The 27281-nt window shown below is 39.1% G+C and overlaps 1 protein-coding gene across 3 annotated transcripts; it reads left to right on the forward strand.

Moving 5' to 3' along the window:
* Positions 1-259: 259 nt before the first annotated feature.
* LOC143121850 (nucleotide-binding oligomerization domain-containing protein 2-like) lies at positions 260-26470 on the forward strand. 3 transcript variants are annotated; one of them, XM_076282494.1, is made up of 15 exons: positions 260-389; positions 9596-9706; positions 10282-10328; positions 11757-13547; positions 14572-14745; positions 16433-16606; positions 18803-18967; positions 19293-19336; positions 19431-19545; positions 19658-19704; positions 20084-20578; positions 20766-20944; positions 23365-23597; positions 23777-23904; positions 24768-26470. In XM_076282494.1, exons 3-15 carry the CDS (start codon positions 10291-10293, stop codon positions 25043-25045), a joined length of 3861 nt encoding a protein of 1286 aa, XP_076138609.1. In that variant the 5' UTR covers positions 260-389; positions 9596-9706; positions 10282-10290; the 3' UTR covers positions 25046-26470. The 3 variants fall into 3 exon arrangements, with proteins under 3 accessions (XP_076138609.1, XP_076138626.1, XP_076138617.1); XM_076282502.1 differs by lacking the exon at positions 260-389 and adding an exon at positions 6401-8944; XM_076282511.1 differs by lacking the exon at positions 20084-20578 and having other exon boundaries at positions 262-389.
* Positions 26471-27281: the final 811 nt, after the last annotated feature.

Below are 27281 nucleotides of genomic sequence, written 5' to 3' on the forward strand. Positions count from 1 at the left end.
CTGTTTCGAAGTTAACTGATGGTCAAATCAACCAAAACTCCGATTGTTTGCACCTCCAAGTGGTGTGTGTGACGTAGGTCTGTGACACGAGTTTGTGTGAAAGATAAAGCAACGATATTGATTTGCGTGCATTATCTCTATGCTAGGCTCTTGACTACTGTTTTATCACTGACCTTACGCGGGCCGGTCAGGGAACGCCCACGGGCCGTAGCCTATGTTGCCCATGTCTACAGCTAACTAGACTACACCACTGGCTCTGCCTCACCCGACCACGGAGCCGCGCATGCCCGTCAGTTAAGTTTCGCTTTCACCGAGTTTCAAAGGAGTTGCTGTGTTTTGGTGGTCAACGACATTACTCGTAGTTTTACACTGTGTACGCCCAATAAATCGTAAGTAAGCCCTTTGCAATCATAATAACCAAGCTTTCTATGATACATGTGCATTAGTTTAATTTGACATTGGTGATGAGTTTGATAAAGTCATACCGAACTAGCGAATTCTCCGGCGGGGCTCTGTCAGATTAACAATTTTAGAATAGGCTGCTTAGATAGCAACGAAATATGTAAGATATTGGTGTGTTATGCATTCATAGGACAATACTTTACCTTTTTAAACTAACTTGAACAGGACTGTCAAAAGCATGGATATGCCTAATGAAGGCTGTCTCCAGGGGTCGATCAGTGAAAGCTTAGCTTGCATTATTTCCTACACAACACTAAACATCACTGGTAGAGGAATGATGCTTTTGTCTCCCATATAATTCAAAATATACCTGCTTTCCAAAAGCACATAATTTAATTGAGGTAGGTATAAAGTAGGCCTACGCATATAGGCAGTTTGTAGTCAACCCGGAAAAGGAGATAGCGGAAGAGTTGGATTGAAAGGCGAAGGTTTCAACGCTCGTTGCAAGATTCGATAGACAATGGCCCCCTAAGCAGCACATGGTGCGCTGTGATTGCCACATAGTGGCCCGCATTTATCAACCGAGCGTAGAAACCAGCGTAGATCTGAGCGCAGATTCATGAAACTTTCGTATCACTCCAATTCCAGTGTAAGAATAAACTTGTGTTGATAAATGTGGCGGCTGGAGAAAAGCGTAATTTAAATATCACGCCCTTATGCTATGCTTGTTTGAAAGGCCTCGTCCCTGACATGGAGGTGCATTATACGTCCAAAAGAGAAACATTTGTGACCTCGAGATAGCCTCAGTCAGAGCCATAGACAGTAAAAGAAATGGACGAACAGACTCCGTCGTTCTCAATGGGAGGGTACTGAGTCATTTTTCAGTTGGTCCCCCCAGTACTGCGCAGACTCGCACTTAACTTCGTGACGTTAGCCATCGAACTGAATCTTGTAACTCATATGATAGATAGGCTACACAGAAATTCTTCTCACACTTCCTTCGCCTTCAAAGTCATCAAAGTTAAACATTTATTTATGTATTATTATTAATATCATCCTCACAAGTGATATCAAGTCGTGTTAATGTTGAAACTACCACACATGATCATCTTCAAAAACAGTCATGGTAAAACAAAACAAAAAAGTTATAGCTTCCAGCCTTGAAGCTAATCTTCTTTCCACTTTTCTGACCTACGTCAATCCATCGAAAACCTCTGAAATGATTATCGTTAAACTACTGTTTATCCATTAGGTTTACTTGCCTCTATGCTTTACCTTAACATAGGCTACAATGCTATTGTAGGCTACATAGCTTTGTTCACGAGTTTCCGTGCTGGCTGGACTACGCTTCTTATCCAAACAATACGGTTATCTCCCTTCAGTGCGTTAGCTTCCCTTCAACCGGACATGCTAAACATTTTTCTTACGGGAACCTAACGTTACGTACGAGGTAGTCAAGTCTTGTTTTGCCTTTTATTGTTTATGTAGATAACGCAGAAGCTAAAATATCGGCACATGATATATGTTATATGAAGTTATGGGAGTTCAAAAAAATCCTAAATGGATGGGCGTTCTATGGGGTTAGCAGAGAGTTGATAACCACCGCTACATCGATGCTTCTACTTCCGGGAATTCGCCTGCCCCCTTGGTCAGAGCCGATCAGAGCCATAGAAAAAGAGAGTTGCGACACTCGTTGATGTCGCCGCCACGCGGTCACGTGGTCCACCTACGCTTCAACAGTTTTGACTAAACCTGTTTGAGTCGTGACTCACTCGGATCTTTCACCCTTGTCTTTAAATTAACCCATGAGTCACGAGTGAACTGTTTTAGATCAGCACTCACTGATGCACTTATTCTTACTGTAGCCTACTCTACCTTTTTAAATTGTCCTAGAATTGTTGAGAGAAATGCTTTAAAACTGTTTACCATGTTGTTAGTAGCTTTGGTTAAAAATGCATCAGCCAAATGTAATGTAATGAAATCAGGCATTTTCAAGCAACAAAAATCCTTGCGGATTCCTCGAGGGAGATATATAAATGAAAAGCAATCAGTTGCCTACCAGCTACATTTTAAAAGTTTGATCATGCATTAAATCTGTTCAGTTCTTTTGAAGAAATAGCATAAAGTGGCCACCACACAGCCATGGTAATATTTAAGACTAAGCCATAAACGTGTCAAAAATACATAAACAAATAACAATCAATACGATCAATGCGATCAATACTGCAAAATACACCCATTGTTTCAATAACACATTTTTAACGCAATAAGCCATCAACTGTTTCAATAAAACACTTATAACTCATATTTTAACTGGCTAATGAGACTACAGGGTAAAAAGGATGACTGATACATTTTAGGTTTTCAATAGATTTTTTTATTACGTTTTCAATGTGTGTTTACAACAAGAACAGGAACAAATGCAAAAAAAAACCTGGAATGAATGAATGTGACACTGCAACATAAAAAGGCTGACACTCATTTAGGTTTCCAAAATTTGGAAAGATTTCAGTTTCCTGAACAACAACTGTGTGTGAACTACACAAAAGACACAATGTGGAAGGGATGGGTAGGTCTCCATACAGTGTTTCCCAGATAATTTAATTCCATTTGTGGTGGTTGGTTTGCCGAATTAACTTGAATACAACAGTTTTTAACAAATTAGCACAGCGTTAGCATGATGCTAACCAGCACAGCGTTAGCATGATGCTAACCAGCACAGCGTTAGCATGATGCTAACCAGATTTAAGCACAATTTAGTACAACCTGGAAAATCATTGTGTCGTGGTCAGTGTTGATATTGTGGTGGGCCGCCACAAATAAGTCAATGTATGGGAAACACTGCCATATTCTCTGAATACCTATAAGAGGGACATGGCAAGGAGGATGCAACACATTTGGCTGGAGTCAGGAGTGTTATGGGAGGTGTGGAAGATGCTGGATCAAAACACCTCCTTTTGTGTAAAGGCCCCATCGTGTGGACCTCAAACATAAAAAATGCCCTTATCGGACCATTCCAGTTATATATCGCACACCCTTCTTGTCCTCTGCATCCTTGGTCCTGGATAAGCAGAACAGGCACAGTGGAGAATGGAGGGAGAGAACAGAGCAGGTAACTCTCAGTGTATACTTTGGACAGCACATTCACACATGCCACATCAAGTCATTAGCAGAAACCTAAACAAAAGGCCATCTCCAGAAAGAGGCCAGCAAGAGTTTTTTGGTTTTCAGAATCAGGTTTGATAAAATAGAATTATAAACACACTATAAAAACCTGTTGACAACCAACCTATCATCTAAAGTTGACCTACTATAATAGGCTAACCAAATGTGTTTTGTCTGGAATTCATTATTGACATAGGAACATTATCTTTACGCTAGCCTCTCCCTACATCAAGGTTTGCAGGCTAACTTCTGGCTTTGGAATTTCGGTCAACATTTAAGCTAAAAATAATAGTTAAACAAGCAGCACAGAAACAATATCAGGCAGAAAGCAATGGAAGTGAATGAGGCTATTTTTTTTAGCTCAGCATAACGCGAAAGTAGCCCGGAAAAAGCTCTGCCATTCTTTCCCATGGAGTTCTATGGGAGTGTCGCCACTCTGTTTGTTGTGGCAGATATTCAGACTCAGGCCAGAAATGAAGTCCAAATATCTTGCCTACAACGTAACAAAAATACACCATTATAAGGCTGAAGTCCTAAAAAGAAGGCGCAAAAGTCCGGCAGAGTTCCATGCAAAAATTCCTTTAATGACTACATAGCGCAAAGCTTGAGTGGATCGCACGATCGCACGATCACACGATCGCACTCCCGAACAATTGTTGAACACCAACCACTGGGTGAAAAGGCTCTGAATCAGGGGATATTCTTAGTGATATATTTCCTGATATGTGTAATATCAGGAAATATATTGGTTGATATGCTCCTGATATTTTAGTGACAATTGCCATATCAGGAGCATATCAAAAGTCCTGAATGGGACTGCGACGACATGCAAGATATCCAGACTTCATATTCTCACCTGATATGATCCATGTTTCAAGTATTAGCTACTTATATGACCCCGGACACCTCTTGTTCTTGTTCTCATATACCCCCTGATATGTCAAACATGGGACTACGCATATACAGCCCATATACTGCCAGGCACAGCTAATTTCGCAGGCATTTATGTGTATGCCTTTATTGGCTTTTCCATAGGCTTTATGCCTTTATTTTTAAAATTAATCCTGTGATTTATGTAGGTGATTTATGTAATGGTTTTAAACGTGAGATAGTACATAACCAACACTGAGCTTATTGTGCAACTTTAACTTAAATAATATTTCATATTAATTTTACATACACTTAATTACATTATTTACTTTGAATTACACCTGCTAAATCCCAATGACTTATTTTACTTTACCATGAAAATTCATATACGACAGGCAATAAAATTTGTTACATGGCCTTTATTATATTTATCAATCAATATTCAAATCAACATGGCTTTCTCGCCTGCAGTAGGGGGCTTACGCAGTGACACTCGCCCCCTCTCAATGACCTGCCTCGAGTGAGAACAGAGACTTCTGCATGACCACAGTGGTTTAAACAGTCCATGGTCTGGGCGTGAAATGTCCTTTAAAACATTTTGGGCCCTTGTCCGTACTCTTCTGGTATAGATGGTAGGGAGAGGTGCTCTGATGGTCCTTTTGGCAGTAAAAGTCAGGTGTCTGTAAAAAGAGAAAGAAAGTATATGTTACAATTGACCCTGTCCATGAATATAATTAACTCAGCTTGTGTGACAAATAAAAGCAAACCCACAATAGCAGCCTAGACGTCAGGTGCAATAGTTAGAAGTAATGGAGATATGTATTACAGTTGTGCTCATAAGTTTACATAACCTTAGCATACACATACATTTAAAAATCATCTGATCTTAATGCCTTAATAAAAAAAAATGAGGAAAAATCCAACCTTTAAGGAACACTTATTTATTTACGATACATTATTCATTCACAAAGAAAATTGTTGTCCTTAAAGGTTGGATTTTTCCTCATTTTTTTTAATTAAGGCATTAAGATCAATTTCCAAAAGTATCATACCTAATTACAACACTGTCTGCAGAAGCTCTTGCCTTCTTGCTTAAACCACCTTTCTGATGCCTAACATAGATCCTCCCCCATCTGACGTGCAGTGCCAGCCTCTGGCTCCAGGCTGGGACTTGCTGGATGGCACCTAAAAAATAAAACAGCAATTGCTATACATTATGTTATTTTTGATTAAGATAAAATCAAACATAAAAAAAAAAAAAAAAATAAGTTGATAAGTCAATCAGGTGTTGACAAATCGATAATTACCTTATGAAGGCACCCTTGCCACCATCACCATCAATGTTAATTCTTGATGAGGGTGAGGGTTTCAGTTTCTGTAAATAGAAAATAAGATTTAACTAAATTATGATTATGCTCAGTTTGGCATATTTAACACATTATTTACATTACCACCAACATAATGGTAAACATGGCTAAACTTCAAAATTCAAGACTATTATTAAAAACTACAATAATGATGATTAGTTTCTGTATAAATGCATTACATTGCACATTTGTCAAACAAATTAGAGTGTGCACAGTGACAGCCCTCATTCAAAACACACAAACGCTTACAGCATGTTGAGGGCAGCAGCCATGGCTTCCAGACATAGTCAAGTAGCATGTAGTAGTAGCAGGACAGACCGACTTTGCCCTGGTCTGTTGATGAAGCCCACTACAGTCATAACAACAAACAGACACATGAAAAAAGGGGATAAACTAAACACAGCAACAGACACAAATACATGCAAACATAATGTTATTTGCTATTCTACGTGTGTGTGTGTCTGTCTGTCTCTACCTGGTGAGTGAACTCTCTTGCGGGATTGAAACTTCTTTTGTATGGAAGTGGCACACATTTGGAATATATTTCAGAATGCTCTCAGTGTTCTCAGGGAAGAAGTCCTCACAACTCACTGCCTGCAAACAGAGAACAGAGGGAAATTAAGATTAATAAATTGCAAAATAAGCTTACACATAACATGAAAAGACTATCACTGAAGCACTAATGCCCTCACATGCATCTTAAATAAACACATGCCTTGGCACAAGTCAGGTACAACCAAATAAGGGCTATGAAATGAAGAACATTTTGCCTAATGCTACCCATACATCAGAAACCTTTGACAAGATTTGGCTTTCAAGCTTTGAGGTATCATATTGAGGTACGTCAACCCCCTGTTCACGTTAGCCTGCATAGCTAGTCATTAGCAGCCACTATAAATGTAGAAGTTATAGTTAGCTAGGTTAGCTAACCTACTCGTGCCTGATAGCCTTGGCCATTTCATTCAAACTAAAACTTTACATCCATAACGAAATCTCAGACAGACTTATTGTTGAATATGATATTACTACCATTCCAGATATTCCACACAATGGTAAAGTTAGTTATTGGAAAAGTTAACATTAACAGCTAGCAGCTAACGTTAGCGATGTTAGCTCGCTATCGTAACACCCCCAATTATCGCCACTTTTGTTCAGATATTCTAAAACAACGATGTTTTTTAACACTTCAAAATAACATTTACTAAATGAACCTTACATTTTTCAGTAGCCATATGTGTGTAGATTTGAACAAAATCTGGTTTGGTTCTTAACGGGAGCATTTACTGCCTGAAATATCCGATTTCGTTTACCACGCTCGGAGTTATAGTGCTGGCCTGATGGGTCGCCTATTTACACCGTTTCAACGGCACATGGACGGTTAGACCAAGAGTTCTCGTCGTGAAATTAAAATTCCACTGGAGCTCCAAGCGGTTGTGTACACGCAGCCTTACAACACTGTTTACAGCTCTTCGAGTCACGGTAAAATGTAATTTTTGGTACATAGCTAATTTAGATACACCTATGGTGTGGGTAGTTGCGTTTCTATAGGAGTCCGCTGTCTTGGTTTGTATAGAAATGGATATTAAGTGACACATACACGCAAGACGGCGGAAATACGGGACCGGTGGAAATAGGGGGAGTTACGATAGCTAGCAAACGTTAGCTGATTCTAAAATGACGGTTAACAAACGGTTTTGGTTAACATTAATGCTAAAAACAGTATTTTCCTAATTAATTCCAGTTTTCAATTGGCATACAAAAGTACTGTAGTTCTTACCTTGGATATGATGACGGCAGAGTTGGTACAGCTTGCAGTCAGATGCATGACAGAAAAGTGACGGTTGAAGTCACCACCAGTGGCAAGGAGTTCGTTGAAAAGTCAGTCGGGTGGGGGATGGGTATGCTGTGTGTGCGCATGCGCTTATCGAGAGGCAAAGCATAAGAAATCGTGGAAATTATTAGGCCTGCATATTTTACATTAAAATGACTACCAAACTGATTTTGTAGAAGTGTCCAAACATAGTAGCCAAGTTGGCTATTACTACTATTCTGATTATTAACATTATTGGTTCTCATATAGTTTGACGTCAATTTAATTTGAAGCCTTGTTTCTTAATTAAATCAACATTGGTTTATCAGTCACCCACGTTTTATAGACAAGTTACAACATGATTGATCCATTGTTACGTTGGCCCACAAGGAAGCTTGTAGGCCTAATGTTAAAATAGTATGAAATTATAGATGCTCAACTTTAACAACAAGTTTAATAAGCCTTTCTTATGTGTTATGGTTTGTAGCATATAGTATGTATTTATTTTCATTAGGCTATTTATTGAATTGTTGTTTATTATTGCTATTCTTCTTAATGTAGGCCTAGGCCTACTCCAAATTGTTTAGGCTACTGTTAAATTTAACTTTGTATTGTTGTTATGTGGCAACTCCAGCTGAACCGATATTCGTTTTGGCAGACAGCATTGGGGACAAGGGGATCATTTAAAATGTGGACTTTATTCCTCCAACAGATCTCATGCATATTATACATAAAAAGTAGGCTAGACCTACAGACTATAGCAACTATAAAATCTCAAAGATATCATTGAAATTGAACCATAACCAAAATAATTAGGTAAGTAGGCTAGCCTTGGCCTGAAAAGGTAGTCTTTACACTGTAAATAGTCTATTTTTGAATGTCCCGAAATTAGATAGAAATCAAACGGCAAATATCAGTGATGTTTTATGGTATGTTTTGGGCGTAGGGCATGCGTGACTGTTAATTAGGCAGATCTTGGGCCTAGGCTATCTTATATGATAGCCTATCCAAGGGTGGAGACCTACCCAAAGATATCCAGAAATGGTGTGTGTGACTTGTGATTTGGGTATGCATACCCCTATCAGGAGTCAAAATAAATCAATATTTTCACTGATTCTTAAAAACTCAGGATATGATCAAAGATGCTCCTGATATGCTGCATGTCATAAAAAATATCCGGTCAGTATATCCCCTGATTCAGAGCCTTTTCACCATTATACCCCTCCTTAGATGCTGACACAACATTTGGCAACTTCGAACCCACAGGTGGCGTTATGAAAGGATTGTTGTTCGGTCTTCTCTTCGCAAGTCAGCACTATTGCTGCCAAGGGTACAAACTTTTCACCGTAAAGCACAAGTTCAGAGGTTTACACAAAGTTCAGGGGTTTATACAGTGATCACAGGTCACACATCGTTCATGGGTTACATATCGTTTACTCATTTTCTTTCATACTAGCTGTTTTTGAGTAGAGCCCGCCTCCGCTGACGTCTTTATCTCTGCAGCTGCAAGGCCAAGCAGGCTTTTTTCAAACAGGCTTCACCCATCCACAGTGAGACACAAAGCGACAAAGAGAGACATAGAGATACAGAGCGCACATAGGGGGAATTCTGGTAGAATAGCTTCAGTATGTTAATAGTATCAGTTAAACTTGTTATTTAAAATGTTATAAAATTATGTTGGTTAGGAATAACTTCAGTGTATTACTTGATTATGATTTAGGGTATATGAATACATGCTTTACAGTTTCAAACTCGTTCTCTCATCATGATGTCTACAAACCATAGTGAGAATTTTATACAACATGTTATCTTATCTACCACTCTGGCCTCAGTGACGTTGCATCTGAACTTTGTTAATTTTGACAATAGTGTTATCAAGAAACCTGGGAAACTATATTTAAGTGCAACAGACACAGTTTTTGAAAGTTAAAGAAGATGTAAGTGATGCTAAGCAATTTCTAACACTTTTTGTCATATTCAGAGAATATCTCTATACAATCCGCAAGCTGTTAGTCTACGTACAGTCCTGGGTCTGTGAACAAGAAACAAACAACAGCATTAAACAGAGTTTCTCTGGGATCACTGAAGGAAGGTGAGTCACCTCTGTGATTTGTTTTTGTGTTTGGTTGAAATGTACTGTGAGTTAAACATGGACAAACATGGACAAACAGAAAAAGCCAACATTTTGCATCTGTAACACACTCACTAGATGAAATTATGTCAGTCCTTATTTATTTAGCTTATGATGTTAAATCATATGATCATTAGCTCTCTCACATTAAAACTAGTTAAACGTACCTCACCTGGGAAGTGCTACTCCTAGATCTCTATTGTCTGGTGCCATATTGATGTAAAAACCAGAGGAAGATTCAGCGTATTTAATATGCTAACGTCACCAAAAGAGTTACATTTGGACACGGATACTTCTATCCAAAGCGACTTACATATGTCAATTACATTACATTTGGCTTTTATGATTTCATTCCTCTCTCAATTATTGGTTTATGTTCATTCTGTTTTTGAGTAGAATCTGTCTTTTGGTCTTCTGATGTCAATTACATTACATTTGGCTTTTATGATTTAATTCTGTCTTTTGGTCTTCTGATGGTCAATCCACCATTTCACATGCCCCTGTCTACCTCTATTTTGTATTTGTCTACGTTTCAGTCAACCATCATGGAATCTCTGGGCCTGCTTGCAGACAAACCACAGAGGTAGGTAACAAACTACAATTCTCATCTCATCTCTCTCTCTCTCTCTCTCTAACACACACACACACACACTCTCACTTCTAATAGAAACTACAATTCTCATCTCTCTCTCTCTAACACGCACACACACACACACTCTAACTTCTAATAGAAAAATATACTTATAATAATGGTCATTTATAGAATGTATATAAATGATTATAAAACAGATTATAAAACAGAGTTTTTGCATTACTATGTTTTAATTGCTTTATAGAGGTCTCAGGAAAGTACAATACTGGCTATCTTGAAAACTCTTTTTTTCAGCACAACCTAAGCAATATGATTAAAGTAAAACGAACATGAGCAAAAAACATCAAATATGTATTTATTCACTTATTTTTAAATAAACAATTGGCAAAAAACACAAATGCATAGATTTAACTTTTTTTAGTAATTGAAATCATACACACACTTACTCTGAAATAAATACCATTGATTTTTTTACTACAACTATCATAGTCGGAGAGATATCCCTACGCAGTCTATCATAGTCGGAGAGATATCCCTACGCAGTCTATCATAGTCGGAGAGATATCCCTACGCAGTCTATCATAGTTGGAGAGATATCCCTACTCAGTCATGTTGACACTGCTTTCTATAATGCAAGTCAACGGGTGGATAACGGTCTATGGATAGATGTCAACGGGTGGATAACGGTCTATGGATAGATGTCAACGGGTGGATAACAGTGGATAGATGGCGCTGTTGCTGATCTAGTTAATCTACTCATGGCCCCAGCTGTGGCGCAACTGGCTGGGGCACCTGCACCGTACGCCGGCGACCCGGGTTCGATTCCCGCCCCATGGTCCTTTCCGTATCCCACCCCTGCTCTCTCTCCCATTCGCTTCCTGTCACTATCCACTGTCCTATCATTAAAGGCATAAAAAGCCCAAAAAATATACTTAAAAAAATAAAAAAAATCTACTCACCCATGGACCGGACATGACTTCCATACAAACATCCCATGGTCATTTCAGTTTACTTCCTGGTTGGTTTGATGGTCAAAATAATTATAAAACAATATTTTGTGAATTTTCCCCCCGATTTTTGCGACGTCTTTGACACATTTCGGTCATGGTAATTCTTTTTTAAATGACGATAATGTTGGTTCTAATGTTGGATCGGAAAACCAATTAGCTTACCGTAGCAGTTCTGAGGGTTAAAACAGTAATGCAAAAACTACAAGCAAAATGTTGTAAACAAACCACAACAAGCAGATGATGGAAAAGTTAAGCATTGATGAGGGTATCGAGAATAGATTAAAAGAACCTCTCCGGCACATCTACAATGAACTCTGCATAACAGGGAGGGAGAGAGCGAAGAGGTCAACTCCTAGCATGAGATCATCTGTAATGACATACTTTATTTTTTATTGTTGTCTTGTTACAGCTATTCTACAGTGAAAAAACAATTCCAGACAAAACTGAAAAGCAGGTTTGAAAAAAGTAATGAGGGGGGACAGGACACTCTGCTTAGTAAGATCTACACTGAGCTCTCCATCACAGAAGGAGAGAGTGAAGGCCACAGGATTGAAACACAATCAAAACGTAAAAAGAGAAATGAAAGGCAGATCAACTGTAATGACCTCTTTAAGAGCCCCCAGGAAAAGGAGAACATTAGAACAGTGATGACGACCGGTGTTGCTGGCATTGGGAAAACTGTATGTGTGCAGAAGTTCATTCTAGACTGGGCAGAAGGATGGGCCAATCAGGATGTCGACTTCATATTTACACTTCCATTCCGCAAATTAAATTTGTTTAAAAATGATGCATACAGTCTTTGCCAGCTCCTTCTTCACTTGCATCCTGAATTAAAGGAAGTCGTCAATCCACTCATGATTGGTAAGTTGAAGATCATACTCATCTTTGATGGTCTGGATGAAAGCAAACTTCCCCTGAATGTAGAACAGAACATGGACGTGTATGATCCTATGATGACTCGGTCACTGGATGTGTTGATGACCAACATCATAAAAGGCAATCTCCTGCCTAATGCTCATATTTGGATAACCTCCCGACCAGCAGCTGTCCAACAGATCCCTTCAAAATACATCGATAGGTGGACAAAACTACATGGTTTCAATGACCAACAGAAGGATGAGTACTTCAAGAACAATATTACGGATCCAACTAAAGCTGATGAAGTCATCACCCACATTAAAAAGTCAAAGAGCCTCTACATCATGTGCCACATCCCTGTCTTCTGTTGGATCTTAGTCTCTGGGCTTGCTATGGGTAACTTGCCTCAAAGTCTGACTGAGTTTTATATCCACTTTCTACTTGTTAACACAAAGAACCAAAGACATCCTGAAGGTGTTGGACAAAACAAACACACACTCCTTACGAGTGACAAAGAGGAAATATTAAAACTATCTAAATTGGCATATACAGAACTAGTCATGGGTAATATTTTGTTTTATGAAGACAAATTGATGGAATATAGCATTGATGTGAATGGCCAAACATTGTTCTCTGGGCTATGCACTGAATTAGTCAAAAGTGATTCAGTTTTGTACAACAGTACAAAGGTGTTTTGCTTTGTGCACCTGAGCGTTCAGGAGTTTCTGGCTGCTTTATACGTGTTTTACTCATTTGTGAATAAGGACAAGGAAGCCCTGGAGCCTTTTTTTACTTCACAAGGAGATGACAAAACAATGATGGGTCCAAAGAGAAAGAAACGTGATTTCATGGTCTTGCCTGAATTTCTAAAACACGCAGTAGATAAATCCCTACAGAGCAGAAATGGAAACCTGGACCTTTTCCTTCGCTTCCTCTTGGGCCTCTCACTGGATTCCAACCAGGAACGCCTACAAGGACTTCTGACTGATAAAAACAACAGCTCAGACAGCATCAAGAACACAGATGTTAACAACAGCTCAGAGAGCATCAAGAACACAGCTGAGTACATCAATGAAATTCTATGTCAGGGGACTGAATCCACTGAAAGATGCGTGAATCTGTTCTACTGTTTGCTGGAGATGAAAGACAACACCCTTCATCAGAAGATTGAAGAGTATATGATCTCAGGAAAATACATTTTGCCTCCACACTGTTCTGTCCTGGCCTACAAACTTCTGCTGGCAGAGGAAACCCTGGATAAGTTTGACCTGACAAAGTACAGCCTAGGAAAAGAGGGTCGAAAAAGACTGCTTGTTGTACTGAACGTTTGCAGGGGTGCACGGTGAGTAAGAACATTTCTATGCCATACATTTCACATCTTACACTGACTTAAGCCATCCTTACACCAGAAGACTTTGACAAAATTTCCTAAAGGTTCTTGATAGATTGCAGTCTTTTGAGTTAAGTTAGAATGAGGGGTATTAGTTAAAAGACTTCAATCTTTCAAGAATCTTTCCCAAATCTGGTCAAAGTCTTAACAACTGAGCTCAATGCAAATTAAACCAGCTAATAGGCTAACTGAAATAAAACCATGCCAATCTCTAGGTATGGTTAAGGGTATGCAATGATGTGGGGCTATTTTAATTCCAAAGGCCAAGGGAACTGTATCAGGATGCATAGTATCTGGATCCATGAAATAACTGGCCTTTTAAAAATATAAATCTGCCTCTATGGGAATTTAACATAGGGATGTGTATACTTATGAGCACCTGTATTTTAAGGAAGAACATTTATTTATTTACGACATTATTCATTCACAAAGAAAATTGGTGTCCTTAAAGGTTGGGGTTTTCCTCATGTTTTTAATTAAGGCATTAAGATCAATTTCTAAAAGATGTTTTTTTTTTTATTCCTCTTCTTAGTCACCTTTAGCATGTGTATGCTAAGGGTATGTAAACTTCTGGTTTCAACTGAATATATTATCAGTTTACAAAGTAGCAATGTGATAGACCAATGATTTTCCTAAGCGTCTCAGTTTTGGTCATCAGACTACTAGAGCTCTTGCCGATTCTAGCAAACTGAGCAGGCAGTTACAAGGACATGGAGCAGGAGGGCTTTGGCATTCCAGAATAGGTCTTTATTGTCATTGTCACAGGTACAACAAAATTTAAATTGCTCTCCAGTCAGTGCATCATTCATTGAGTCTATATAAAAAAATATATAATGTATGTGCTAGAGTTAACTAAAAAAAGAATGATAGAACACCCTGTCATTGCATAAAAAAGTATGAACACATTCATTGCCAAAAGCAGTATGAACATACATCTACAGACTACTTACTGGTTCTCTAATACTGTCCTCTGTAGATTGTTTGGCTGTAGTCTCACAGAGGATGCCTGTGAGGACATAAAATCTGCTCTGCAGTCAGAAAACTCACAGTTGGAAACGCTGGACCTGGGCAATAACCCTCTAGGGAACGCTGGAGTGAGGGTGCTATCTGATGGACTAAAGCACACTAACTGCAGACTGAAGACACTGAGGTTAGTAATTGCCCTGTTATACCATCATTTGTGAATTGGGTTAGGAGAGTTAGGAGTCATCTCGACTACTTCAAGGGTCAAGGGTCTCTTAAAGCGCTAAAGGGCTTCATGAATCAAATCAAAAATGAGCTGAGATACAGACGGGCAGGGCCATGTTATTTTAGCTTGGTTGAACAAGCGCCTTTCCAGGTAGACCTGCAGTGTAAATTCAAATTTGCTTAGGAGTTAGGAGCTTCCTCTAAATTGGTCAGTTATGAGCTTTAGGAATTTTACAGTAATTCTAATAAGGCGAGACAAAAAGGACCTTAAGGGACAGTGTGGAACGTTTTCAGTTGTTTGTTAGCTATATTAACATTTCCGATTCATAAATGTGGCCTCATTCATGTTTAATTACCACCACCACCAATTCGAAGCATACCTATGGGCTTAGAAATCAGCATTTACATATACATAGCGTTTATAAACGCTCCATCTACGTGCGGCATCTTAACATAACGGTGACCGGCTAGGGACATTTGTGAAATACAGCGCCGTCTTTGGCATGCAAAGAAAACCTTGGAAACATCTGCTGAATTTCCCTACATTCAGCGATGTAAGTTATGAACCCATTTTCTACAAGCTTCATGTCTTTCTAACATTCCGACATTAGCATTGTATTTTCCAACGAAACAAATAAAGAGAAAAAATAACTTTGTTTGTGATCTGTCACTGTCTCAGCAAAGCTCTTGTGCACAGCCACCTGTTCAAATGCTCTAGACCTAGAGACAGTTGATAAACTAACCTACCATATTTTTTGCTAGAACTAGCAGACTACCACAAAGTTGCTGAATATATGTTATTTCAGTTTAGTTTGCAACAATGTACAAGTTTAGCCAAAGTCCTTAGGTGCTACCTAGCTTGCGGACATCACTAGCCATTCCCATTCACTTTCAGTTTACTGTGCTAACGTTAACAGGCAAAATTAAATGATTTATTCCATGTCCGAAGGTGTGTTTCATTGGCATCACACAAAAGCAATGACAAAAGAGAAAAGTTTATGTTTTGACACACCTATTTAGGAGTCCGGAACTAGGGCCATAATCTAGGTAGATTCACAACGAGATGATCTGCGACTAGATATCGTAACGTTAAATGCTTTGCGACGGCTTGCATCAGCTGGCAACGACGTGCACCATTTAATTCACACCGCTGCAACTCCTTCTGCGACGGTTTCGTCTAGACGCGGATCTTTGGTGTGAATTGGGTGTTACATTTTTGATGTGCGACGGCTACCGTAGTTCTATTAGGTTGCAATATAATCCCTAAACACTAGATGGGAAAAGTGCTTACACATGGGACCTTTAAAGGGAAACTCTGATCTGACAACAACCTACGGTCTATTTGCGAAAGATATGAATGTAAATTTCCATTTGGGACCAACAATCATCAATTGGTGCAGTTGTGAGTGAGACCGAAATATGCATTTACAACTTAATCGCATATAGCATAACATATAGCATATAGCATAACATATAGCATAACATATAGCATATAGCATAACATATAGCATATAGCATATAGCATAACTAGCTGATTTATTAGGAGTTGAAATTAAGAAAAATGAAAAAAATAACAAAAATATCCTTCCCTCTGTGTTGCAGTCTTGCTGATTGTAAACTCACAAGCAGTGCTTCCCTCTGTGTTGCAGTCTTGCTGATTGTAAACTCACAAGCAGTGCTTGTCAAATGTTGGCAGTGGTTCTGCAGTCAGACAACTCTCACCTGAAGAATCTGGATCTGGCCAACAACTACTTAACAGATTTTGGGGTGAAGAAGCTGTGTGCTGCTCTGAGACACCGGAGCTGTAAACTGGAGGAGTTGAGGTTGGTATTCTTACTGAAAGATTAATGTTTATCCGAATAGTATTGTGATGTGAATACTGGTGCCCACTGGCTCATAATCTGTCCATGCTTGATACATTGTAGTTTTTTCCGTAGTTGAGACCCCATGTCGTGACATAGGTGCCCTTTTTGTTTTGTTTTTCGCCCTGCCAGTGTATAGTTGTATAGTACATCTACTTTTCACCAGTGCACATGTATAGTTGTATAGTACATCTACTTTTCACCAGTGCACATGTATAGTTGTATAGTACATCTACTTTTCACCAGTGCACACGTATAGTTGTATAGTACATCTACTTTTCACCAGTGCACACGTATAGTTGTATAGTACATCTACTTTTCACCAGTGCACACGTATAGTTGTATAGTACATCTACTTTTCACCAGTGCACACGTATAGTTGTATAGTACATCTACTTTTCACCAGTGCACACGTATAGTTGTATAGTACATCTACTTTTCACCAGTGCACACGTATAGTTGTATAGTACATCTACTTTTCACCAGTGCACACGTATAGTTGTATAGTACATCTACTTTTCACCAGTGCACACGTATAGTTGTATAGTACATCTACTTTTCACCAGTGCACACGTATAGTTGTATAGTACATCTACTTTTCACCAGTGCACACGTATAGTTGTATAGTACATCTACTTTTCACCAGTGCACACGTATAGTTGTATAGTACATCTACTTTTCACCAGTGCACACGTATAGTTGTATAGTACATCTACTTTTCACCAGTGCACACGTATAGTTGTATAGTACATCTACTTTTCACCAGTGCACACGTATAGTTGTATAGTACATCTACTTTTCACCAGTGCACACGTATAGTTGTATAGTACATCTACTTTTCACCAGTGCACACGTATAGTTGTATAGTACATCTACTTTTCACCAGTGCACACGTATAGTTGTATAGTACATCTACTTTTCACCAGTGCACACGTATAGTTGTATAGTACATCTACTTTTCACCAGTGCACACGTATAGTTGTATAGTACATCTACTTTTCACCAGTGCACACGTATAGTTGTATAGTACATCTACTTTTCACCAGTGCACATGTATAGTTGCATAGTACATCTACTTTTCACCAGTGCAGAAGGGCACCTCACCTTACTTTTGTTATTTTTCCAAAAGAGCATCCTTCGAGCCTTTTGGATAGCTGAAGCAAATTGCTAGGAAAAGCAAATCGCACATGGCCTTCTGATAATATTGCAACATTGAACATAGGCTATGTGATCGCTCAAAATGTTCAGAATGTACAGAACTAATTCTCAGAATGTACAGAACTAATTCTAACACATTTATGAAGTGGCTAGGCAGAGGCACCAAATGTGATGGAAAGTTTAAGAGCGAACAGGACACTCGGCATGGCTTTTAGTATTCTGTGCTGCTCTGACAGTCAACTTTTATTGACTGTTAGTCTACTGTTTTTGAGTTTGGAGATGTACTGTTTTGCAGCGACAGGCTATGAATGCCGACTCCACAACTGTTGCACTTCCCAGCCAGTTGGTGTAATAGATTGCCCACTATGAATCAGTGACAATAACTCAAGACAAACAATCCAAATGGATGACTTATTTAGAAATTTAAACTAGGTAGCATTTTAACCTTTTAAGTAATGTATATAACACCATCACTACCACACATGGTGAGTTTGATCACAGTTAAATAATTCTGTATACACCTGAAACTGGTGCGTGCACAACCTCTATCAATGTAAATATAAAAAAGTCAAATCGTTAGCTAGTCGTGTCTCCTCAGTTGATGCCTTTAAGCACAACTAACTCCTCAAACAGTGTTGCATTCAGACGACGCCTATGGGGCCTGTTAATCAGTCCAGTAAAGGGAAATAAACGCTCTACTGGAGCAGAGGGGCTTGATCATGCGAGGGTGCCACAGACCGACAGAGACAAATATGTTGTGCTTTATAGATAGTTAGATAGATGTCATCACAGTGTTTCACAGAAAGTATTTTACAGTATTTTGAAAATACAAAAATACACAACACTGAAGTATTTTGATACAAAATACAAAGGCATTTTCATCATCTCAATAAAATACAAATTACAAAATAGTATTTTGTATTTGAAATACATATTTTAAATACATGTATTAGAAATACTGCCCATCCCTGACATTGATACTGTCTATGTATCGTGTAGGCTTTCTTTGTGTTTCATCTCACCGAGAGGATGTGAATATATAGTCTCAGCGTTGAAATCAAACCCTGACTTCCACCTCACTGAACTCGACCTGAGCTTCAATAACCCAGGAGACGCAGGGCTAAAGATGCTGAAAATGCTGCGTGACAAGCAACTAAAAGTCATGTAAGTGGTTTAATCTTTTAATCCTCCATGGAAACCTGGGCCTGAGGAATGTACTCACTAATGACTGCATTAGGAGAATTAATTCAGTCAGTCAGTTAATTTAGCCAGGGTTTATTTAGATGCTCTGGTTGCATGTTTGATCCTGGTGAACTAGATCCTGCTGAGGTTGCAGTAGTTGGCATTGTGGTTACTGCTGCTGAACATAACAATAAAACTATATCATGCAGTGTTTCCCATACATCGACTAATCTGTGGTGGGGCGCCATGAAATCCAATAAAACTCAAATCTTATCTTATCTGATCTCTAAGTTTGGTCTTTCTACAGTGCTGAAGACTGTTCAGAAGACTGGGTTAAAGATGAAAGGAAATGTAAGAAAATTCTTCTTCACAACCTCTTGCATTATGACATTATCAGACATCTGTTAGCATCAGATTTGCTTATTTGTCCATCTGCCTCTCTTAGCTTCTTATACATACTCAACTGACCGAACCACCAGACCGATCCACAATAAGGCGAAAGGCAAAAGACAAAAGCAGAAGGCAAAAGATAATATCCACAGTCTTCAGATGCCTAAGAGGTAAACAATGAGAACCAGTGTAAACTATACATTGGGTTAAGTACCATTAGGCTTCACATCCCTTGGTTGTTATATGGGACCTGATTGAAGCTTGTGTCTGTTCTTGTTGCAGCACTGCAGGAGCAACAGTCGCTGAGGAGACAAGTAGCCTTATAGCTGGTGAGTATTGAAGAATGGCTTTATTCAGATACCTGAGAGAGATTGTCAACAGTAGGCCTTCAAAATAAGGGAGATTGTCAACAGTTAGACAATGTCAACAATGAAATCACCACAACACAGCCACCTCCTTTACAGTATCATGTTGAAGATTTAATTAATTTGTGTTTGTAATTGTTAGGTGATCAGTCAAATACCTGGGCGATATCCCATGAACATGCTTATTTACAAGCCTGGCAAACTTAAGTAGTAAACTTCATTTAGTTAGGCTTTCCCTAAATTGTTCAGCATCAGATGCTAATTTGACCTTACATCTACCCCACACACACACACACACACCACACTCCATTACTTATGAATTATTTTACATCTCATCCAACAGCTCAAAGCACCAAACCGGTGTCCTTGAACTGGATCCCCCACAGCAAAATATGGAGCAATAAATTACGAAAGCTCATCAAACCAACAGTTGTGAAGAGGGTGGGGTCTCTAATTTTCCAGGAGGAGAAGGAATTCCTCATTGACGAAGGCAGCCATGGAACGCAGATATATCTGGGCCTGACACAGGATGGCACTGAGGTGGCCATTAAGAGAGTGTACAGGTCAAACATTGAGGCGGCGCAAAAGGAGCTTGACCACCTACAGAACCCCAAGCTGGTCAGCCCGTACATTGTGCGCTGTGTGAACTCGGCAGAAGACGAACACTTTATTTACATTGCTCTGCAGCTGTATGAGTACAACCTGGCTGATTACCTAAAAGAAGCATGCAGTGAGTCACAGCTAAAACAGATAGCTCAGGAAGTGCTCAAGGGTCTGCAGGTCCTTCACAAAAATTACATCATTCATCGGGACATCAAGCCCTATAATGTTTTAATCGGTAAGCTCCTCAGACTTGTGGACTACATAGTCCTCCATTATCCTCAAGGGAACCTATCATAATATGTTGCTTATTTGCTTTGTTTTTTAAGTCTATTGTTTGGTTGTAGACACACACAAAACAATAGGCATTTGCTTTGCAGGATAAGCTGGTTGACTGTTTTGTGTCTATTGTTTTACGTTGGCAGATGCGAGTGGGCAGGCTAAACTGGCTGACTTTGGCCTGAGTCGTAAGCTGAATAGAGATCAGACCCACAGGAGCACAGACAGAGCAGGAACCGAGTACTGGGAGGCAGCAGAGATACTACAGGCGCATCGTGAGAAGAAAGATCCACGTATGGAGTACAGGCTGAACACAGACATTCAGGTCAGATTTCCAGATGTGACTGATTTCCTGTCTGTAGATTGCTTTGATATTCAGTTATGTCAGTTTGATCTGGCAGTTGTAAATGCTTTCACTAACTAACCATTCAGTTACTTTGTGTTGTGTGTTATCTGTCTTGCTTTGCTACTTGTTTTGTAATTTAATCTTCCCAGTGTTATGTATGTTTTTCTTGAATCTGTCTTTTCTGTGCTTGAGACCGGGAAAGCTTATACGTCAATTTTCGGGTATAAGGGTTTTTTTTTGCCCCAATTATCGGCCTCTGGGCCAATGAAATGCATCAGAATAGACACGTGGGAGTGTCGTCATGTTCCTTATGACATTGTTTTGAAATTTCTTTGAGCATGGAGGACTTTGATAGCGAGGAGATTTCGGAAGGTATGATTTTGAGGAGTTTCTCGGCTTCGATGACATTATTGCTGATGACTTTGATGACTTTGATCGCGCTCTTCCCCCCCTCATGTTGACTACAAAACTGGTGCCCTACTGATTCTGTTTGTCTAATTGATGGATTTAACACCGATTCGGATTAGGCTACACCTGCTTTTTAAAAGGTGAAACATCACCGCAAAACGTGCGCTGTATCATCGTGTAGCCACTCTGCGTCTTTTTATGTGCACGTTCACATTAAATCCATTTCACTAACGTTATCAAGAGAATACCGTAAAGTTTTATTTTGAGCACTTTCTAGGTCATCTAGGTCATCTAGGTCATTTCATTGGATCAAAATAACAGAAATGGCAAACTCCAACATGGTAGAGTAAGGTAAGATATGAGCACATAGCCCATTAAACATGACCAAGGAAAAAGTAAACAGGAGGACAACACACAATGCCACGGTAACCTACCTAGGTTATGGAATTTAGTTTGTTTAGGCCTACTATTAGGTTTAAGGACATTTCCGAAATAAGCTACACAACCGATTGTTAAACATCTTGAGAGAGTTCTTTCTAGGTAACTATTCTGTTAGGTCGCGCATCATGTCTTATCATTACTGCTCACCAAAATCAAAAAAAAATTTTTGTTGATCACAGAAATATTTTCTTTGGCTTGTTAGTTTTTCGAACATTTATGTAATGACAGACAATTATAATGAAAACATATCCTGCAACTATGTGCGATTATTTTCCAGCCTAAAACTTTGAGAATGAAAGCTAATTACTTTCACAGTTTTCTTAAAGTGACAGGCACTCAATTAGACCTACATATCACCACTGTAATGTCATTAAAGGGACACCAGGCAAGCCTGATGCCTTTTCTCTACGAAACTCCCCCTCACTCGGTCTGAAGCTCTTTTCCTTTTCTTTGCATCTTCCGTCAAGGGTTTTCGCTGCTTTTTCACGGCTCTGCCATTATACACACGTTTGCAACAATCGCTAGCGTTTTGTTAGCCTGCCTCTGTGCTGTGGATGCAGAATGTAAACTGATCCTGCTTCGGTCGGCGGGTACGATACACTGAACTTGCAAGCGGGATATTCTTTCTTCAGGCAGTAGGGGCGGGCGAGAGAGTCTTCATTCGCCCTGTAATGAGTCATTTAACCATATACCGACTTACAAAGATGAGTAATTAACACGAAAACGTTACCTGGTGTCCCTTTAAAGACAAGTGCAATAGTTTAAAAATCAATATGTATTCAAATTGCTGACTATGTTTAGCTATAAGTAATTATGCAGATCATAAAATACTATAAACTATTAACAAAATATATAAAGTTTATGAATTCAAAATATGAAATAGAAACATGACAAGCCATAATTTGTTGAGGGTCAAGCAGAAACTAGGATAGCAATATTACTGATAGCGTCAAGGTGGTGGTGGCCCGAATTTGCCTATGTTTTTGTAATATAATAAACAGTTACACTTTTTGAAACTTTTTCAGCTTGTGTAGGCCTATCAGTAATTTCTGAAGATAATAATAAGAGTCCTTTTCTTTGCAAACACCGGGCTCACCCATTTGTTTTCTTGTGGGTGCGTGATCCACTTCACGTTCGCACTTCAAAAATCATTCTTTCTTGCTTTTATTCGAACAAAGTTCGTTGACCCCTGTTGCTAAATGGAATAAAAGCAAGCAAGAAAGATTTTTGGAGTGCGACCATTCTGTAATTTTCTGAACATACCAATAATACATATAACCAGGCAGCAGATGTCAATCAGAATGACAAGCTGTGGAAAATGCACTGGTTTCTGATAAAATAGTGCCCTTCCTGCACTGACACATTACATTTTTTTATCTTTGTGAAGGTGTACCTAAATATTATATCAATAATTTAGGCGTTGACACAATTGCTGAATTCCCAAAAAAACTTCAGGTTTTAGGGGGGGTTTCTGAAATTGCCCATAGGTTTTACAGGCATTTTTCCAGGCGTTTTAGGCCTAAATGGGTTAATGAATTTCCTGTCCCTAGGTGGCGGGCATGCTGGTGTACTACATCCTCACCATGGGAGAGCACCATCCTTTTGGGGAAAACTCCAATGATCCTATGTGTGTGGCCAACATTCTGAAAGGGACACCCTCATTGAAGGAAATAACTGATGACGAAGCCAAGGATCTGATTGGGTGGATGATCCTTAAAGATCCAAAGCAGAGACCCACAGTGGAGGAATGCCTTCAGCACATCTACTTCGGTGGAGAAAGGAGGTACTGAATTGTTCATGTGCTGTAAACATCGTAAATGAGACATTTTTTGTAATGTTGTGAATGTGATTGTCTTTTATATCTATAGCAGAAAGAGAAGTGGTAGTAAATGCATGATTAGAGTGAATGTGCTCATTTTACCAAACAATGACATCTTTGACAAGAATGACATCTTTTCTTAGAGCTCCACCGCCATCCCAGACCCAAGTCTCTACGAGTTCCCATGTTGCTCCACCACCATCAGAGAACACTGGAGCCAACCCGACCCCATCCCAGACTGAAGTCTCCACGACTGCCCAAGTTGGAGCAGGTAAGACAAATGGACAAACATTAGACAGGACAACTAAAAATTAGGGCTGTCAATCGATTAAAAAAATTAATCTAATTAATGACATACTCTGTGATTAATTAATCTAAATTAATCGCATATATAATTTTTGCTGAGAAAGTATTTTAAATATTTAAATTCAAATGAATCATTGAATAATCAGCATTAGTGACATTAAAGTTCAAAAACTCTTTTATTATTATTTTCACTGTTTAAATAATGGCCATAATAATCTATGATATGACCTAATATGCTGAGGAAATAAATTCAAAAGTGCTTCGGGAAGAAGTTTTTTTCACATACAAGGCGTTTCATTCCACAGATATAACCTAGGGGACACAAAGAAAATAAATGAACACTCCCCTCAATGTCAACACTATTTCTTTCCATTAATGTGCGACTTTAGAGTTGACAAACTCCGGTGATATGCAAATTCCTTGCTGCAGACATTGCAGAGGACTTTATTTTAATCAACACTTTATTTTTGTCAACACCATCAGGCTGTTTTTTTTAAAGTAAATGGTCCAATCAATGATCTAGGCAGCACATTTTACAGTAATGGTTACTAACTAGAACGGCTCGGGGTCAAAGGTCATACGGAATCGATTAATCTGCGTTATTTTTTTTAATCAGTTATTTTTTCTCAAATTAATTAATCGAAATTAATCAGTTATTTTGACAGCCCTACTAAAAATATACGTTAAAAAAACACCACTGATTTCTGCTGATTGAAAACATTTGGACTTTTAAGAAAACTACTGACAGAAAACCTTTCCTCTGTCACTGTCACACTCTCTCTCTCTCTCTCACACACAAACAAATTCTCTCTTTTTTTCCCCTTCCAGTGCACAAACCAGGGCAGGATTTTTTCTCCAAGCACAAGGCAGATCTGGAGGATCGTCTTCCTTATGTCCTCTCTCCCATCCTGAAACTACTCGTGCAGAGGGAGGCTCTCATGGAGCCTGAACGGGAGACAGTGGAGACCAAACCTACTAGCGTGGAACGAAACCGTGCTCTGCTCATAATCATAGAGAAGAGAGGAGGAAAAGCCCTAGAGGTGTTCTATGAGGTTCTAAAGGAGGCCGACAAATGGCTGGTAGAGGATCTAGAAAGCAACTCGTAAATATCATCAAGTCTCGACTAAGCTCTATCTTCAAAAAAGACCATGGATGACTCACTGACTGACTGACTAACAGACTGAATGAGTCCCCTCTGGCAGGCGCTACAGATCCCTGTGCACTAAAACAACCAGACACAAGAACAGCTTCTTTACCTCTACGAGGTTCTGAAGGACCAAAACCCATACCTGGTAGAGGACCTGGAAGAACCTTCACTAGGAAACGGACCTTGCTGGTCAACACCGAAGTGAACCAACATAATTGCTTGTGTAGAATTGGTGGTGGTAAAACTCTCACACTCTCAGCTTCTCGTAGACACCAAGGGCCTGATGTTCCTTGCCATACAGCATGGAATTTACTAAGTGTTCACCAGTGCTCATCACTGTCATAATTCAATCATAGTTGAATGGGTTTACCAAACAACATTTTAAAGGAATCAAAAAGTTAAGCGATCATGAAATAATACAATAAATTATAATAAGATAGCCTAGAAATTTAGACGCACCCTAGCAGCAGCCCGGGCTAGTCTAGCAACTCTCTGTTGGCTTGCGAGCTGGAAACTTGCTGGAACTTCGATAGGGCCATAGAGTGTATGTATAGAGACGTTAGAAGGGCTTAACATAATGATTGATGGCAGAGTTGAAACGGTTTGGCTTGAATTCCCTGCTACTTGAAAACAAAGAAGATGGATGTTGCTGTTGGCGAACAGCATGACACGAGTTAAGCTTTTTTAAGCTTTTTTAAGTTGGCAAAAGTTTGAACTAGCCAACTAGCTCCGCTGGTAGGAAAACGCATGGGCCAGTAGTTTTACTCCACTTAAAATAAAAATACTTAAACTGTTTGTGCCTGTATTACAGTTAAAATTGTAGTTTAGTGTTTGCGGTAATTAAGCAGCTGTATTCAATATTGCTGTTTTGAAGCCACCTTTGGAGAAACGGTGTACTACAGCTTTGCTACGTTTTGTCTTAGTGTTGTTACCACTCTGAGACTGAATGTACAGTGTGAATACTGTAAGCTTTTGAACATTTCATGTTGCATGTCTCTCTCGCTAGTAAGTGCTGGCTGGTGGGATATGAACATGCATGCATGTTTTCTGTTTTAATGGCTCCAGATTTAAAATGTAAATATGTAGTTTTGATACCCCAAAAACTGCGGTTTTGGCACTTCAGGTAATGCAGTTATTTGCTGTAAGGCCAGATTTAAAATGTAGATATATAGATGAAAATATGCATTTACAATTTACTGCAGTTATACTCATTCTATGTAAAGGTGTTATGACAAGTTCATATTTTTTGATTAGTTCGTTTTAATCTTTTATATCTCTGTCTGGTATACTAAATGTGTTTTGTATTTTTTATAATAATTTACAAGAGGAAAAATCAGAAGCGGCACGCTTTACTTTGATAATAAATGAATACAAACAAGTAAAACTGGTGCTCTGAATGCTCATTCTGTTGTCTTTGAAAGAATGTTTTATTGACACATTAAACAGCAAATGGGAACGTTGGGTTATGTTGTCACCCTGGTTCTGAGAGTGAAAGAGACCATCTCTCCACTCCGCTACATATTCTATATGTACGGGGAATGACCCCACACAGGTGTTTTATAGGTTCGGGTGTGTCCTAAAGCCTATCCACGGTCCTTGGCAGGTGGGGGGTCATTCCCCGTACATATGGATTATGTAACGGAGTGGAGAGATAGTCTCGAGACGATAGAGAACAACAATTCCAACAATAGTTGTTCCAAACTTTTCCATTTGAGAATAATGGAGGCTACCGTGCTCTTGTACCCTTCCCCAGATCTGTGTCTTAACACAACCCTGTCTTGCAGGTCTACGGACAATTCTCTAAACCTTAAGGTTTGGTTTTCACTATGACATACTCCATCAACTGTGAGACCTTATATAAAGACCTTATGTGTGCCTCTCTTAATGATGTCCAGTGAATTGTAGAAGCATCCCAAGGACCATTGATAGAAGTAGAATGCACCAGAGCTCAATTGTAAGCCTCATATCAAACGGTCTGAATATGTCACATCCTTACAAGATAATTTACACGTGTTTGTTTATATTGAAGTATTCACACCTTTTGTTATGACACTTGCCATTGAGCCACTTCTATCAATGGTCCTTGAGATGCTGTAAATGGGATATTTCAGTCTTTTATTTTTTGTATACATTTACAAAACACTCCAAACAATTGCTTTTTTGTGGGGTGTTGGAATATTGTGTGCATATCAGGG

The sequence above is a fragment of the Alosa pseudoharengus genome, unplaced genomic scaffold (assembly GCF_046254945.1).
Source record: "Alosa pseudoharengus isolate Yale_2024_CS ecotype anadromous, Long Island Sound unplaced genomic scaffold, YU_APseudo_1.1 YU_APseudo_1.1_scf_1, whole genome shotgun sequence".
Lineage (NCBI taxonomy): Eukaryota > Metazoa > Chordata > Actinopteri > Clupeiformes > Clupeidae > Alosa > Alosa pseudoharengus.